We start from the raw sequence: 14,627 nt of genomic DNA on the forward strand, positions 1-14,627 counted from the left end.
GCGATTCCTCCTGGCCATTTCCAGCCCCCGTGTTCGTAGCTCAGCATCACACAAGGCTGACGTCCAGGGGTCAGCCAGGCCGGCACTCACTTGGGACCTCAAGGACCCACTCTGAGGCACATGCTGGCCATTGGCGGAGTCCAGTGCTGCACAGTCGTAGGGCAAGGGCCCTGTCTCCATGCGGGCTGCCCGTGGGGGTCACCTTCCGCTCCCAGAGGCTGCACTTGGGAGTCCGCACGTGGACCCTACACGTGGACCCGCCTCTCTAAAGCAGCAGTGGTACAATGGGGGGGCGGGGGGAGGTGTGGATGGGTGAGTGGGTGGACAGATGGATGGATAGATGGATGGTTGAGTGGATAGGTAGGCAGGTGGGTGAATAGGTGGACGGATGGTTGGATGAGTATGTGGGTGGATGGGTGGTGAGTGGACGAATGGAAAACGTACAGAGCCTCGTTGATGTGCACAAGATCTTCCCAGACTAGCTTTACAAATATCGTAACCATGGCAACAGTAACCAAGGCCGCGGCACGTCGCCGTGCGCTGCGCGGAGGCACCGGCTTACCCGCGCCGCCTGCACCCATCAGAACCGTAGCAAAGGAGCCCCGACCGTCCACTGGACCCGCAGGCGAGGCGCCCAAGGCTTACGGAAGTTAAAACGCGAGGTCGTGGTCACACGGGGCAGAAGCGGGAACCCAAGGCCTCCAGGTTTGACCGCCGCAGAGCCTTGGGCTTTCCGCCCAGACTCCGTGATGCTCCTGCGGTCGCCAGCGAGCACGGGGGGCCCACAGCAGGGCCAGGACTTCAACCGACTTGCCCCGGGAGAAGCGAATCAGCGGTGCCTACGAGGCCACCTTCGGGGACAGCGCGGCCTGCGGGGACTGCTGACCGTGGGGGCGGCGTCGCCGTGAGAGTCGCGGGGGCTGCGGGGAGCAGCGCGGGCGAGTCCTGGGCTCGTCCGGAGCCTCCTGATCTGCGCCCACCGTGCCCGGGAGGCCGCGTGTGTGGACTGCCCCCCGCTTCGCCGACGCTAGGGTCCCCGTAGATGCAGGCTCCCAGTGGGGCCCCCCCGCCCCGAGCCTGCCCCACACCGTGACCCCGGCCAGCTACAGGACGGCTCGAGGGGGGAGCGATTCAGAGCACATGAAAACCGCACGTCGTGGGCGCACGAGGAGGCGTTGGCACGTGACGGGCGGGTGGACAGGGCTCGTTTGTGAAGACGTTTTGAGAAATGTCCGCCGGCTGCCGGGCGGGCGGCCGCATGCCTCTCATAGATGCAGAATTTCTGCCATAGCAAATCCACGGCCACAGCAGGCCCCTTTGTTTCCTTCCCCCTCGCTGGTGGCCCCAAGCACAGCGTGCCAGGGACAGAAGTGTCCCCAAACAAGGAGGGCCCTCTTCGGCCCTGGCCCACACTGGCGAATTCCAGGGCCCCTGGGCCCTCTGGCCGGAGACGAGCAGGTGCCCCCGTATCCCCTTCTCCTCGCTTGGGGGCGGCCAGCAAAGCACAGTCGTGCGTCCTGAGCATGCGCCCCCTCCACGGCCCTGCCCTCTGCTTGGCCGGCAGCAGCCCCACTAGCCTTCCAAGACGCAAGGGCCGGAGAGTCCAGGAGCAGGATGGGTGTGGCCGTCCCCTGTGGCGCCCCACGTGAGGTGGGGCGAGACGGTCTTGTATCGGACGACATGCGTCAGATCCCTGAGCGCGAAGAGCCTCTTTGACAGAAAGGACCCTGGGAACTCCGTTCGGGCAGCAGAGGGTCAACTCCGTACCCTCGACAACACCGGTGAGCGTGGCCAGGCCTCAGTCCAGCGCCACGGCGTCCACTCCGAAGGACGTGACCTTGGGCATGCACACTCTTACATTGCTGGGTCAGCTCGCCCCAGACGAGGCCTTGACATGGGGTGCTCCGAGCCAGTCTATACCGTAAATGGCTTTGACCAGCTCGATAATCTTTAAGCCACCATTTGATGAAAATATGGAGGACAAGTATGAGTTTAAAAAGCACGAGTCTAAAACGCCAAATCGCGGGCCACACAGTTAAGGGTCCCCCACTGCAAGCGCCCCTCGCGATAGTGTCTTTCCTGCCACTGTGCTGAGTTAGAAAGCAGAGGCTCCGTGAACCCCTGCAGCCGGCAGCACGCGCGGGCGCATTGGGGTATGGGGGCCGGTTTGGGGGAACGCCTCCCAAGGGGCTGCCGGCATCCTCGACTACAGGGCCTCTGGATCCTGCTGTCCCGCATTCAGAGCAAAGTCACCAGCACCCTGGCACCCACGTCCCCACGCTGGGCGAATGCACTGTCCAGTCTCCCGGAGCCTCCCACGCAGGGCCCCTGCGCTCCCCGTCACCTCCAAGGCACGTCTCCCGCAGAGGGTCCCCACAGGTGGGAGGTCAGGGTGACACCACGGGGCACCCACAGGGCACCCAGAGGCTGTCAGACTGTCGCTTGAGCTCCTTTCCAGCTGCTCGAGCATTTGCTTTACGAATCCAACGTTTCGCTGGACAGTCGTCTCTTCCAGGTCCTATAAAAGTCGACCAAGAGGAGGTCACCTCAGGGCGGGTCCCGTGGGGCCTCCGAGATGGTGTCTGGGGAGAGTAGGGATGTCAGACTCCCTGGGAAGCTGGGCCCCCGTGTTTCTGAGCCAGGAGCCCCTGTGACGAGGGACAGACCCGTCAAGTCAGCTCAGCCAGAGCACGTCCAGGAAGACGCAGACTCGGGGAAAAGCCACGTGCTCACACCGCCAGACACCGTGTGTGCGCGGCAGCCACCGTGGCACACGGCGCCCTCCCCACCAGCCCAGAGCTGTGCCAACCGCCGAGGTCAAGCCTGATAGCGGCAGCCACGGTGTCGCTGGAGGAGGAGTGACGAGAGGCGCCGTGGCACAGGGTATTGTCCAGGCCGGGAACGCCGAGCGCCGAGCAGCCCCGCCCGCCGCTGTGAACTCAGCTCGGCGCGTCTGGGGCACAACGGTCCCCGTAACCGCACACGCCGTCAGCCGAGGAAGCGGGTGGCACGGACCGCGCACCATGCTGACGCGAGCCAGGCCAGCCCCAGCTCCCCGGGACGGATGGCCGGCCACCCACACCACCACCGCCGCCTCGAAAAGCAGAGCTGGGGCGTCATCTCTGTGCATTCCGCCGTGTGGGGGTTCTGGCAGCTGTATTTTCTCGTGCATACACACACACACACACGTGTGCACACGCACACACGCACACACACGTGGTTCTGATGAACGTTAACCATGAGACGTGATTTCCACGGGTGCAGCGGGAGACACTCAGTCTACGCTCCAGGTAAAAATAACGGTAACGTTTAGCTACGGGACAGCGCTCGCTTCGGCACCGCGACCGACCTGTGTGACTCCTTGATGTGCATCATTTTCTGGTCACAGCAGGACGATGGGTCACGGCGTTTCTAAGCAAGAGCCGAGCGACCGGGCTCTGAGGCTCTAGGTCGTTGCGGGGTGACACTTGGATTGTCAGGGTGGCATGTCGCCTTTAGCCTTCCTGGTGCTTCACAGCCGGTAACGCTTTCTGCCAAGGACGGTGGCATGGTAAACCCAGCAGATGTAACCACCTGCTTCGCGGGGCCGCTGATTACGCAGGTGACACCCCAGCAAACTGCCGGGGGAGGCTCCGGCTCTCCGAGCGCCATGGAGGTGGCACGTAGGGGTGGTGGCCCAGGTGAAGCAGCCGCCAAACTGCAGCGTGTGGTGCCACTTCCCCCTCCGTGACTGCCGACACGGGGGGACAGCAGCCCAGCGGCCGGCTTGAGGCCATCGGCTCGAGGGGGGTTGAGGTCAGCCCGCAGACCCCAGCCCTCGTGGGCCCCAGCCCGCACGCTGCCGTCCACAGCTTCGCAGCGATGGCCGTTTCTCTGCTGCCTTCATGGTCCAGTTTGCTCCAGATGGGCCAGAGAGCACATGTGGCTTGTCAGGTCCGACCCACTGGCCATCCGTGCCCAGCGTGAGCAGCGTGCCCAGGTGGGTGGACACGGACTTGGAGCGCGTGAGAGGTCACGGCCAGACTTGGGCCGTCACGAGACCCCTGTGTGGCCAGAAAGGAGTGGCTTGAGCCACTGACGGGCACCCCCAGGCCCTGCGCACACGTCCTGGGCGCACACCTCACCTGTGGACACATGTGCAGTGGCCATGCCCGCACCGAGTCCCTCCGGCAGGCAGGTTCCTGGCGGGCCCTTTTGGACTCGCGGCTCTGGGAGCGTCAGCATTGCTGGCATCAGACGTGGTGACTTCTCCAGAGACTGGCACTGTGCGAGATGCCACGGACACACCAGTGTGGCCGACGTGGCCCCGCCTGCAGACACCGCCGTCCGAGTGGGAGAGCAGACGAGCAAACATGAAACAGTTCGGGGGTGCAGAGGCAGCGCCCCACAGTGCTGGCCACGGGGGACACGCGTCCAGGGAAGCAGGCCTCCTGAGGGGGTGTTGGGATGTGGACGGGGACGCAGGCCACCGCGGCCTTGACAAGACGACAGACAGGCCCGAGGACAGGGAGCAGGGCGCCCGTGCGCGGGCACGATGGAGAGCAAAGGACAGGCAGGCGGACAGGCTTGTCCTCGCTCGGGGGAGTCACTCAGCCGCTGTCACGGGGGAGCCACGGGAGAAACCAAGGCGCAGACTCGCAATGGCGACGCAGTGACGCAGCGGGGGCGTGGCCGACGGCGAGAAAGGAGGCGGGGTTTGCGGTCAGCCAGGTGGACGCCTGTGAGGGACGGAGGAGGCGGCCACAGCTGGGCGCACAGGCGTGAGCGGGGCCCCTCAGGCATGACAGCTGTCAGTTTCTTTAGATACTCAACACTGTCCCCTGATGTCACCATCCTGTTGGGTGGGTGTCTCCAGAAAGCACCCGCAGTGAGTGACGTGCCTCCGTCCCAGGGAGCCACCCCGTGATTCCAATGTCGCCCCCTTTGGCAGGCCGGTGCGTGTCCCACTTAGGTGTCCTGAGGCTCATTCCAGCAATTAGATTGAGGTGACTCTTTTGCTTTTTGGTGTGTTAAAGTTTCCTCGCAGCGCCTGTGCATCCGAGCAGTGACGTGCATCTGAGCAGTGACAGGCGGCGTTTCTCGTCAGCGTGCCCTTGGGGCATCGGGCCCGGCCCCGCAGAGCGCTCAGCTCCGTTGCTGGACTCCGGCTGCTGCGTGGCTGGAGCCGACAAAGCCCCCCGCCCTGCCCCGAATGCTGCGCATCCGCAGACCCCGACCCCTCCCGCAGCCCCGTAGCTGGGAGCAGTGACTTTCCCGACACAAATGCCCTTCTCTGCGCCCCACGAATAACCGCAGTCAGGAACATGAAGCCCAGCTGCGGCGAAGAGGTCGGCATTCAGACGCGCGCCTGGTCTGTGAGCGCGCTCGAGCCCGCACGACGCAGCGATGCTTCTATACGTGCGTGTTCATTCTCGTGGGCCGCAGGCCGCGAAGCACAGCCAGAAACCGCTCCCTCTGCTGCAAGCTCGACCGGCCCCGGCCAGGCCCTGCTGCAGCTCCGCGCCTGGGGCCCCTGGCGACACTGTGACTCTCCGTGTTCTTCCCTGGTTGAACTGCTCCGCAGCCGTAAAGGCTGTGCCCTGCTCCGAATGACCGTGTCTCAAGTGCATCACGTGGCCACGGCGGGCACAGCTGACAGCCCGGGGCCTCAGCGAGGCCACAGTGGTCCCGTAAGTCCCTCTGCTCTGAAAATGCAGGCCAGTATTTCGACTGCCTGATGAGCGCCCCTCGCGGGACAGGCTCTTGACCCCTGTGGCTTTGCTGGAAGAGTGTGGAATCACCTGCCTGCCGTCGTTTGCGTATTTGCGGAAGCATGTGTTGTAGATACACAAACCTCTACAAGGACAGACCTCGCACCCGCCCTCGTGTGCAACCGTCCCCAGACTGTCCCTTCCCCCCCGAGGGCATCGTCACCTCTCTCTGGACAGCAGCCCCTCCCGCCTGCTCTCCTGCAGGCTGAGCCGTCGTCTGCCCGCGCCCCTGCTGGCATCTCCATCACCCTTGGGGAAACCAGCCCCCCACCTAGCCCGACGGTCTTCGGTCTGGCCGCGGTGCACACCCTTCCCACCTGGCCATCTGCTTCCCCCCGTCCCGGAGTCCTTACCTCCCCAGAAGCCAGCGCTGCCCCTGCCCTCAGGTGGCCCACCCTGTCACTTCACCAGCCGTCCCTCAGGTGGCCTTCCTGAGGCCCTGCCCTGTCTGTGTTCTGTCCTATTGTTACATGATATGAAATTGTACATTACGTGCTTTTCCTCGGCTGTAATCACAATAGATCACCACACACCGGGTGACTTGAAACGACAGGACGTTCTCTCGGGGTCCTGGGGCCGGAAGGTGGAACTCAGACTGCGGAGGGGCCGCTCCGGGGGAGGGTCCGGCCTCTTACCTTCCGGTGTCCCTGGCGGCCTCGACGTCCCCTGCTGTGGACACATTGCCTCGGCTCCTGCTTGCATTGTCACGTGGCCTCTTCCCTGCGTGTCTGTGTCCAGAGCCCCTTCTCAAAAGGACACCAGTCCTGGGACCAGGGCCGGCCACTCCACTGTGACCTCGTCTTAGCTTGGGCACATCTGCCGCAGACCCTATTTCCAAATAAGGCCACGGTCATAGGTGCCGGGGGGAGGACACGGACACGCCATTTGGGGACATCGTTTGAGCCATAACATATGTTTCCATTTATGTCCATCAGCCTGGGACCACGTTTTGTCCATCACTGGCCCCCGCATGTCCACAGCACACTACACTTACCAGGTCCTCGGGAAGTGGGGGCGGGGCGGGTGGCCAGATAAACGGGTAGATGACCGGCTGGGTGGCTGGGTAGGTGGGTGGGTGGATGGTGGGTAGGTGAGTGGAGAGGGGGTAGGTAACTGGGTGGATAGGCAGATGGGTGGGGGGCCGGGTGGCTGGATGGGTAGGCGGGTGGATGAACGATGGGCGGGTGGGTAGACAGGTGACGAGTAAGGACTGGATGGACAAGTGACTGGGTGGGTGGCAGACGGGGGGATGGCTGCAGGGCGCTGTTGGGTTAGTATCAGTGAAGCAATCGTCAGTGGTTAGGTGGGTGGACGGTGTCACAGGAAGGCGAGACTAACCCGCATTTTCTGCAGATAAGGACTCAACCTTGGGGAGGAGACTCCGTGACATTCACGCATGCAACTGGAGAGCGAGCGGGCGTGTGGCGGGCCCCGCGGCGGCCGCACGCACAGAGGCCGCGTCAAGGGCCTGAGTGGGCGCTGCCTGAGGCCAGGGGCCTCTTGTGGCACCTGGACACGGAAGAACCCAACGCCCGTTTCTTTAAGGCGGGCATTGCGGGAAGGTGCGGGAGGCTCCCTTTGTGCCGAGAACACTAAAAATACCTTTGTCCGATGGACGCTCCCCATGCCGCATGGGCAGCAGGGGGCTTTTTCGATAACGAATGTCCCCCCAAGGTGCCTGCCATCCCAGATTCTCTAAATGCAGCAAGGGCAGCACCCGGGGGGACACCTGACGCACCCGCTGTGTGCTCCGGCCTCTGCTGGGGTCCCAGGCCTGGAGCACTGGCCGTCCCTGGGCCTGAGCCGTGGGGCTGCGGCCCGGTGCGCGGTCCAGGCCGGCGTGCGCTGGGGCGGTGTGGGCTGCCGGAGCCCCGGGCAGCGGCACGGCCGTGGGTTTTGTAGGAGACCAGTTGGCCAGCCCTGGAAGAAAGCGGCTTTGTCCGCCACGCTGCTTTGCACAGCCCGTGTTCACATCTCGCTGTTGTTTGCAGGAGAGGCAGATGTGGGCCAGAACAATGAGCCACCCGCTCAGGGAGCAGCGGTGACAGACTCCAAGCGCGCAGCGGACCCGAAGAATGCCTGGCCGGACGCCAGCCCAGCTGACCCCGGGGGCCGCCCCCACTTGATCCGCCTCTTTTCCCGAGATGCCCCTGGGAGGGAGGACAACACCTTCAAAGACAGGCCATCGGAGTCGGACGAGCTACAGACCATCCAGGAAGACAGCACCGCCGCGCCCGAGGGCCTGGAGGCCATGGCCACACAGAAGAGACCCTCGCAGAGGCACGGGTCCAAGTACCTGGCCTCGGCCAGCACCATGGACCACGCCCGGCACGCCTTCCTGCCCAGGCACAGAGACTCGGGCATCCTGGACTCCTTGGGGCGCTTCTTCGGAGGTGACAGGGGTGTGCCCAAGCGGGGCTCAGGCAAGGTGAGCTCTGAGGAGTAGCGCGTGTGTTGAGTGGACCAGGAAGGGAGTCGGCAGGTGAGCGGGGCCGCGGCGGACGCGGGTCGCCCTCTGCCGTCTGGCGCTGTCCTCGCCGGAAGCGCCGGCTCGCGGCCGCGGGAGGGCTTGGGCTGCTGCTCTCTCCTTCCCCCCTAACTCGCCCTCGTCCCCCAGATACGAGGGGCTACTGTCAGGCCGTGGCTCGGGAAGGCAGCACGTTCTGACCTCTGCGTCTCTCGGGGGCCTGGATGCTGGGCTCGCATCTCTCGGGGGGCCTGGATGCTGGCCTCGCAGAGGGCAGCTCCGCGCTGGCTGCCCGGGTCTCAGCTTGGGGCCTTCGGCTGACGCTGCTTCTGCCTTCAGCATGGGCTTCTGTTCTTTTTCTCGGGCGCAGTGCTGCTAGCTTCCTGTTGCTTTGCAACAATGATGCAATTGAGGGCTTTGGAACAGACTAGAAATACAAATTTGCCTTGAGCGAACGTTCTCTCTTGTCGGAGCGGTTTGGCGGGAGGGGGGGTGGGGGCGGGGTGGTAAACGAGTGCGGAGCGTGTCTATGAATCAAAGCCGTATTCTTTTGTGATTCCATTCATTTAAAAATCGAGTCTGCGAACTTTCGCTATTTAAATGTCCTGTAGATAAAAATGTGCCACAAGAAAAGACGGTCCGGTCCTACTGCGCTGCCCTTTCCCACAGCGCCTCCTGGAGCCGACCGTGCGTAGGTCAGGTCACCTGTGGCCCATGAGCTGCTAAAGCGATAATCCGCAAGTGGCATAGCAGAGGCGCAGCATGTCAGGTGGCTTCCGAGTGTGGGGTAGCTGGGTAATTGTGGACGGGGAGTTTTTCAGAAACCCTCCCGGCTTTCTTCCTGCCGTGACCGTGACGTGACTGTGACTGCGTGTTCGGAAGGGCCTTCAGGACCGCAAGGGGCCATACAGCTCGCAAAAGCCCAGGGGCTATTCGGAGTTAAGGAGTTCCTAAGGTCTGCTTCCATCTGTAGCTACAGCATTTAAGATGATTGACAAGCGTGAACTTGTTGGAAATGACACAAGTATCAGATCCAGATTTTGTGCGGTGTCACGACACGTTGAGGTGTCAGACACCCCTTGTGTCTTAGCGTCCTGTCTGGGCTGAGATCTCTTATGGGACACTTGTCGTGGCTTTTGGTGAATAACACTGGAGGTACCTTAAGCGCGTATGGAATTCATTTTCTAGTTGGTTCCTTCGGTATCTGGGGCCATCTTTTCCTTTGAGGCCGCCTTCCTTCACCCTAAAACATCGGTCATCTGACCTATTTCTCACGCTAATTTTAATCTGAGGCGTTTATTCAAGTGCAGGGATCCAACCCCACCAGACCCCAGCCACCTAGTAAAGGCTGCTTTGTGCTAAGCGCCCCATAAGCAGGCAGCGTCGCAGCCGCGTAACCCCAGGAGCAGGAGAGATATATTTAAACTGCAGAAGCAAGGATATAGCTGGACAGCAAATGTTCTAAGACGAGCTTCATTTCAGTGGGCATGGTTTAAGCTGAAATAAAATCGTGAAAGCATCTATATCAATCATTGTGACTTTATCTCCAAATGGATATATAGACCCATACATGTTTTTCGGTCTTTGTGTAGAATTATGATCTTTATTGCTTTAAATCCCTAACACTCAATATGTTCAAAGAGAAGATTCTAGTTCCAGAAGCGGGCGTCTACTTGGCAAAATAGTGTTGCTAGCTTATCAAGGGTCCAGGGAAATCAAAACATTTTCACGAGCTTTTAAAAAAATAAACACAAGGCTTAAATAACTGTTTTAGCGTTTTTGGAGTTGTCGGCCGTGTTCACTGCTGGATGTTGAATCCAGAAGGTTTTAACGTGATCAGCTTTGCCCTTTGATGCCCAGGAAGTCAGAGTTGGCAGTAAACCGTGTGGTGGCTTATGACAGACACAGGGAGAGTGTCTGTCCACGCAAGTGCATGCCACCGTGTCACCGTTCGCCACCTCTAAGATAACCGCCCAAGGTGCACAGGATGCCGGGGGGCCCGCAGGTCCGGGCGGCAGCCTGTTCCTGTTGCTGTGGTCTGGAGACAGCCCTTATCTGCTCGTCTGTCTGGCATAGGTTTTCCCAGTAGAATCTCCAAATGCTGCAAAGAGCGATGGCCCCTGGACGTGGGCTGCTCGTCGGGGGCCCTCTGCTGCCCCCCTCCCCTGGAGCTGCCACCCCCTGTCCTTGGAATGCACCCAGCACCCACCCTCTGTGTGGCCAGGGAGCTGACATTCAAAGGCGTGCATTATAAATTCCTTGAGGAAGCATAATCTTTTGAGGGCTGTGAATGAAAGGCGCATTCACGGAGAACACACGCCTTTGTTGGGACGGGGGAGAAAGCAGGGCTGTGGTCGCCTCGAGGGCCGGCTTGTCCGGCTCCTGGAATGTGGGGGTCGGGGGGGGCATTTAGGAGGAAACTGAGTGCACTTGGCTGCTTGCAGAGGGTGGCTTGTCCCCCGCCCGTCCCCGTCCCCGTCCCCATGGGTCCCGCAAGGCCAGCCTCACCCCTGGGCCAGCGCTGCTAACTAGCTACTGAGGCCCAACCAGCCAAAGCCTGGAAGCCTTCGCTGGGGGAACGGTGCTTGTTCCTTGTTCTCTCCAAGTGCCGAGGTCTGAAATAGCTAAGGGGGACACCGGGAAGGACAAGTTCCAGCTGGGACTGCAGCGGGGACACGCCCACCTGTCGCTCCCCCTCAGCCCGTTTCTGAAGAGGTTTGAAGCTAGAGTCCGCCCTGGCGATGTCGCCTGGCCTCCTGCATTCACTGGACCTTCAGAGGGCCCTTTACGACGTGTTCTCACCATTCCTTACTCAGCCCGATGTCGGCCGCGGGGGTGAGAAGTGTCCTTTAATGCAATGGGGTAAAATCGACCTCTGCATAGATCCCGGTGTTCTGTTTCCTGATTTTTTTCATGGCATCTTAATTTCATTTAACACATTTTAGCTCTGCACTGGCCCCGGATATCCTGGCTGCGTATGTGGGTATATTCTGTCCCCCCGGGGGGGCGACATGGAGGACACAGTAGGAAGCTGGGTGACTGTCCACCTCCCCAGGGCCAGTGGCTGCTGGAACTGCACTCGGCCGTTTCGGCTCTCGGGAGTGCAGCCACGCCCGTGGGACCAGATTAAATCCTAACTCAGGTCTTCACGGCACGGTCCAGTGACTCAGTGCACCAGTCTGCCCAGAAATTTGGCCAGAGATCTTTCCAGAAAAAAGCCAAATGCACCCAAACAAAAGCGTTTTGAGATTTCCTCCAGGAATTCCTTCTGAAGCGTCATCACCCTGATCGGGTGTTGACAGGTTCTTCCCCTGGCTCGGCCACCAGCTCTTCCCCGTGTGGCCCTGGTGCCCTGTCCCTCAGTTGTCCACAGCTGTGTTAGAGCATGTCCCTGAGCTGGCAGGGACTTCGCTCCATCTTCCTTATAAGTCATAACATTTGTGAATTATGTCGATGTATTGAATGGCAACTGTCCTCTCGCGATTATATTCCAATTTGATTTTTGTGATGAAATTTTGCTTTATATCTATTTCTTGCTTTTATGCATTTATTAAACATTTTAACAGACCAAGGATGGTGTACTAATCGCACGTGATTTTTTTTAAGTTGTCCTTTTTCGGTGTCCCTCCCGTATGAGTGCATTGGTCACGGTGTGTTTGTGGCCGCCTGACGGAGCCGCCAGCAGGTGCGTTGTGGGCCGGGCACTCGGAGCTCCCAGCTCCCCACTCACCACAGAGACACTGTCCTTTCCCTCCACTCACGGTGGGCGTCCTGGTCTTCCCGAGGTGCATGTCGGACGGAGTTCCGTGCGTTTACCCCAAGACACCGCCTGCCAGTGCGGGGACATGGGCGCTAAGTGACGCTTCTCCTGCTGTGTGTCTGGGACACGGTGCACCCCACACTTATGGAATGACTGGGACATGGAAGCCCTAGCCCCTTCCCGTGCTCCCCGGGGAGCTGTGGGGGTCAGAGGAGCGCCCGAGAATCCAAAAGGAGGGGAGGCTGGGGGCTGCGAGGACGCGGAGCATGGGGCGCAGGTGGCGGGCGGGGAGCCCACGAACGCCGAGGCCAGCCACCGGCCACCTCCACCCTCCGCCGGCCACCTCCACCCTCCGCCGGCCGCCTCCACCCTCCGCCGGCCGCCTCCACCCTCTGCGCAGGCCCGAGGCTCACGCAGCTCCTCGTCACTCGCTGCCACCTTGCGGCGTGTCCTAGCATCACCGACGACTTTCCTTTTGTTAGCAGGATCAGCCGTTGGGCAGCAGGCGGTTCTGCTGGGTCGGTGAGCTTAGCGTGGCATCGGAAGGACCGTGCCAGCATAGGGACAGCCGCTCGCTGGCGCTCTCGCGGGAATCACGGAGGACTCGATGTAGCATGTGGGGACGGGGACGGTCCCCTCGGTCTGGAGGAACGAGCGACCTTAGAGGCTTCCCTTGTGCCTGTCACCACACCCCTACGTGCTCTACATCACCCCACTTCATACGAAGTCGTTAAAAGAAAGAGCAAAGCAAAGTGGGCGCCTGCGCGGGGCCCACAGACGCGGGCCTCCAGCGGTTCCTGCCGGGCTCTGCCCCGTCGCCTCCAGCCGGGTCGCGTGCCCCGCTCCCGCCCCCGGCAGAGCACTCCGCCACTCCTGCAGACAGCGAGGAAGCGCGTCGTCCCTTCCCGCCCCGCTGGGGACCGCCACCTGCCAGTGAGGTGGCTTCAGGCCCAGTCCCCAGGGGCCGCCCCCCCTCAGAGCTGCACGGCCAGTGCCCTGACGTCCAGTGTGACGGCAAGGACGCTTAACCGCCCCCCAGAGCTTCCCAAAAAGTCTCAAAGAGGTGGCGTTCCTGAGTGTCTTGGGGCAGGGCAGGGAGAACTGTCCTTTGCCTGCTGACCAAGTGAGAACGTGGATTTGCCTGCACACTACCTTCTGAGGGTCCCCATGGGGACCCTCTATCATGGCAGAGACCTCAGGCTTATGCACTGACACACACCCTAAAATAAGCACTCGATCTTCTTGCTCGTGTGAGCTCCCAGCCTCAGGAGCTAAAGCCACCGGTGCTTCCTGGGCTGGCAACAGCCTCTCTGTAGATTCGCCTGTGGACACCGCACACTCTCCACGGTGACGGTGACACGGCTGGAGCGCAGCAGCGTTCCCTGTGGCATGACCACCCCTCACCGCCACAAATACCAGCAGTTAACCTGCTGTCCAAAACGCCACCGCCCGTGGCCGGCACCGGCCGTCTCAACACCCATCACAGCGGATCCACCTCAGGAGCCCTGCGAGGCCCCCCCCCCGCCCCCGCCCCTCCGCATCCCTCTGTCCCTCCCTTTCTCTGTCTCTCCCTTCCCCCCGGTTTGCTGTGGACAGTCAAACAAGAGGGACCGTTTACCTGCAGGCCCTTTACCGTGGTCCTACAGGAACACTCCCTCGGCCACCTCGCTCAGAGCTGGTTGACACAGCAGGGACCACCTTAGAGCTGATAGAAAAGGGACGCTCGCTCACTGAACCGGCAGCGAACACTAGAAATAACAAGATTAGCAACGATGGAGGCAAGGTTAGTGCCTCACTCATGCCAAGGAATATTATTAAGTCCCATAAATTTTAGGCCCCAAATGTCACCGAGGAAGAAAGCCATGAGGCAGCGGAACCCGGCATGGCTGGCGGGGTGGTTCTGAGTGCCCCCCACCCCAGAGTCCCTGCACCCCAGGGAAAAGGAACGAGACCAGCACAGCAGCCGCTGTGAGCCGCGCAGAGCGGGGCGCCGTGCACCGGTGGCCCCGAAGCGGAAGCCAACGCGCCCGCCATGCGAGAAAAGGTTGAAACCGCAGGGCGCGGGGCAGAGCACGTGCCGGTTCCGCTTCAGACTTGAGAAGCCCTCAGCGCCCCTTTCACACGGGACCGGCAGGCGCCTCCCTGGCTCGTCCCCGAGCCTCCCGTGCGGCCACCGGCACCGGTCTAAGGACCGAGCCTCCCATGCGGCCACCGGCACCGGTCTAAGGACACACCGTCTCATGAGCGTCCAGGCCCCAGAACAGACTCTAGGGGAAGCGTCTTCCCCGCGCACCCTGCCACCCCTTTCTCTGCCGCCCATCCACCCTGGAGACCTGGGGGCTCCAGCCTGGCCCCCTCTCCCCACCCCGTCTCCGTGGTCCTGCTGCCTCTCACTGTCTGCCATCTGTCCACCTTCTCACCTCTTGTCCACGGATCGGCACCCCCGCCCAGCCCCCCTCACTGCCTGGGCCTTGCCTGCTCAGCAGAGGACGTTGCTGGAGGACACGGGGCTCTGCCAGCAGTGCCCGCATGGACTCAAACGGCCACTCTGTCCCTCCGGCAGGTACCCTGGCTCAAGCAGGGCAGGAGCCCTCTGCCCCCCCATGCCCGCAGCCAGCCCGGGCTGTGCAACATGTACAAGGTAAGACGC

The 14,627-nt window shown here is 61.7% G+C and overlaps 1 protein-coding gene across 1 annotated transcript in view; it reads left to right on the forward strand.

Annotated features, from left to right (window-relative positions):
- The window catches only part of MBP (myelin basic protein), a 49,517-nt gene that overhangs the window by 13,185 nt on the left and 21,705 nt on the right, over nt 1-14,627 (forward strand). The window contains exons 2-3 of the mRNA XM_023520813.1: nt 7,742-8,178; nt 14,541-14,618. Of these exons, the coding sequence (XP_023376581.1) occupies nt 7,742-8,178; nt 14,541-14,618 (515 nt within the window). The remainder of the gene's footprint in view (nt 1-7,741; nt 8,179-14,540; nt 14,619-14,627) is intronic.

This window comes from Pteropus vampyrus, unplaced genomic scaffold, assembly GCF_000151845.1.
Source record: "Pteropus vampyrus isolate Shadow unplaced genomic scaffold, Pvam_2.0 Scaffold277, whole genome shotgun sequence".
Classification (NCBI taxonomy): domain Eukaryota; kingdom Metazoa; phylum Chordata; class Mammalia; order Chiroptera; family Pteropodidae; genus Pteropus; species Pteropus vampyrus.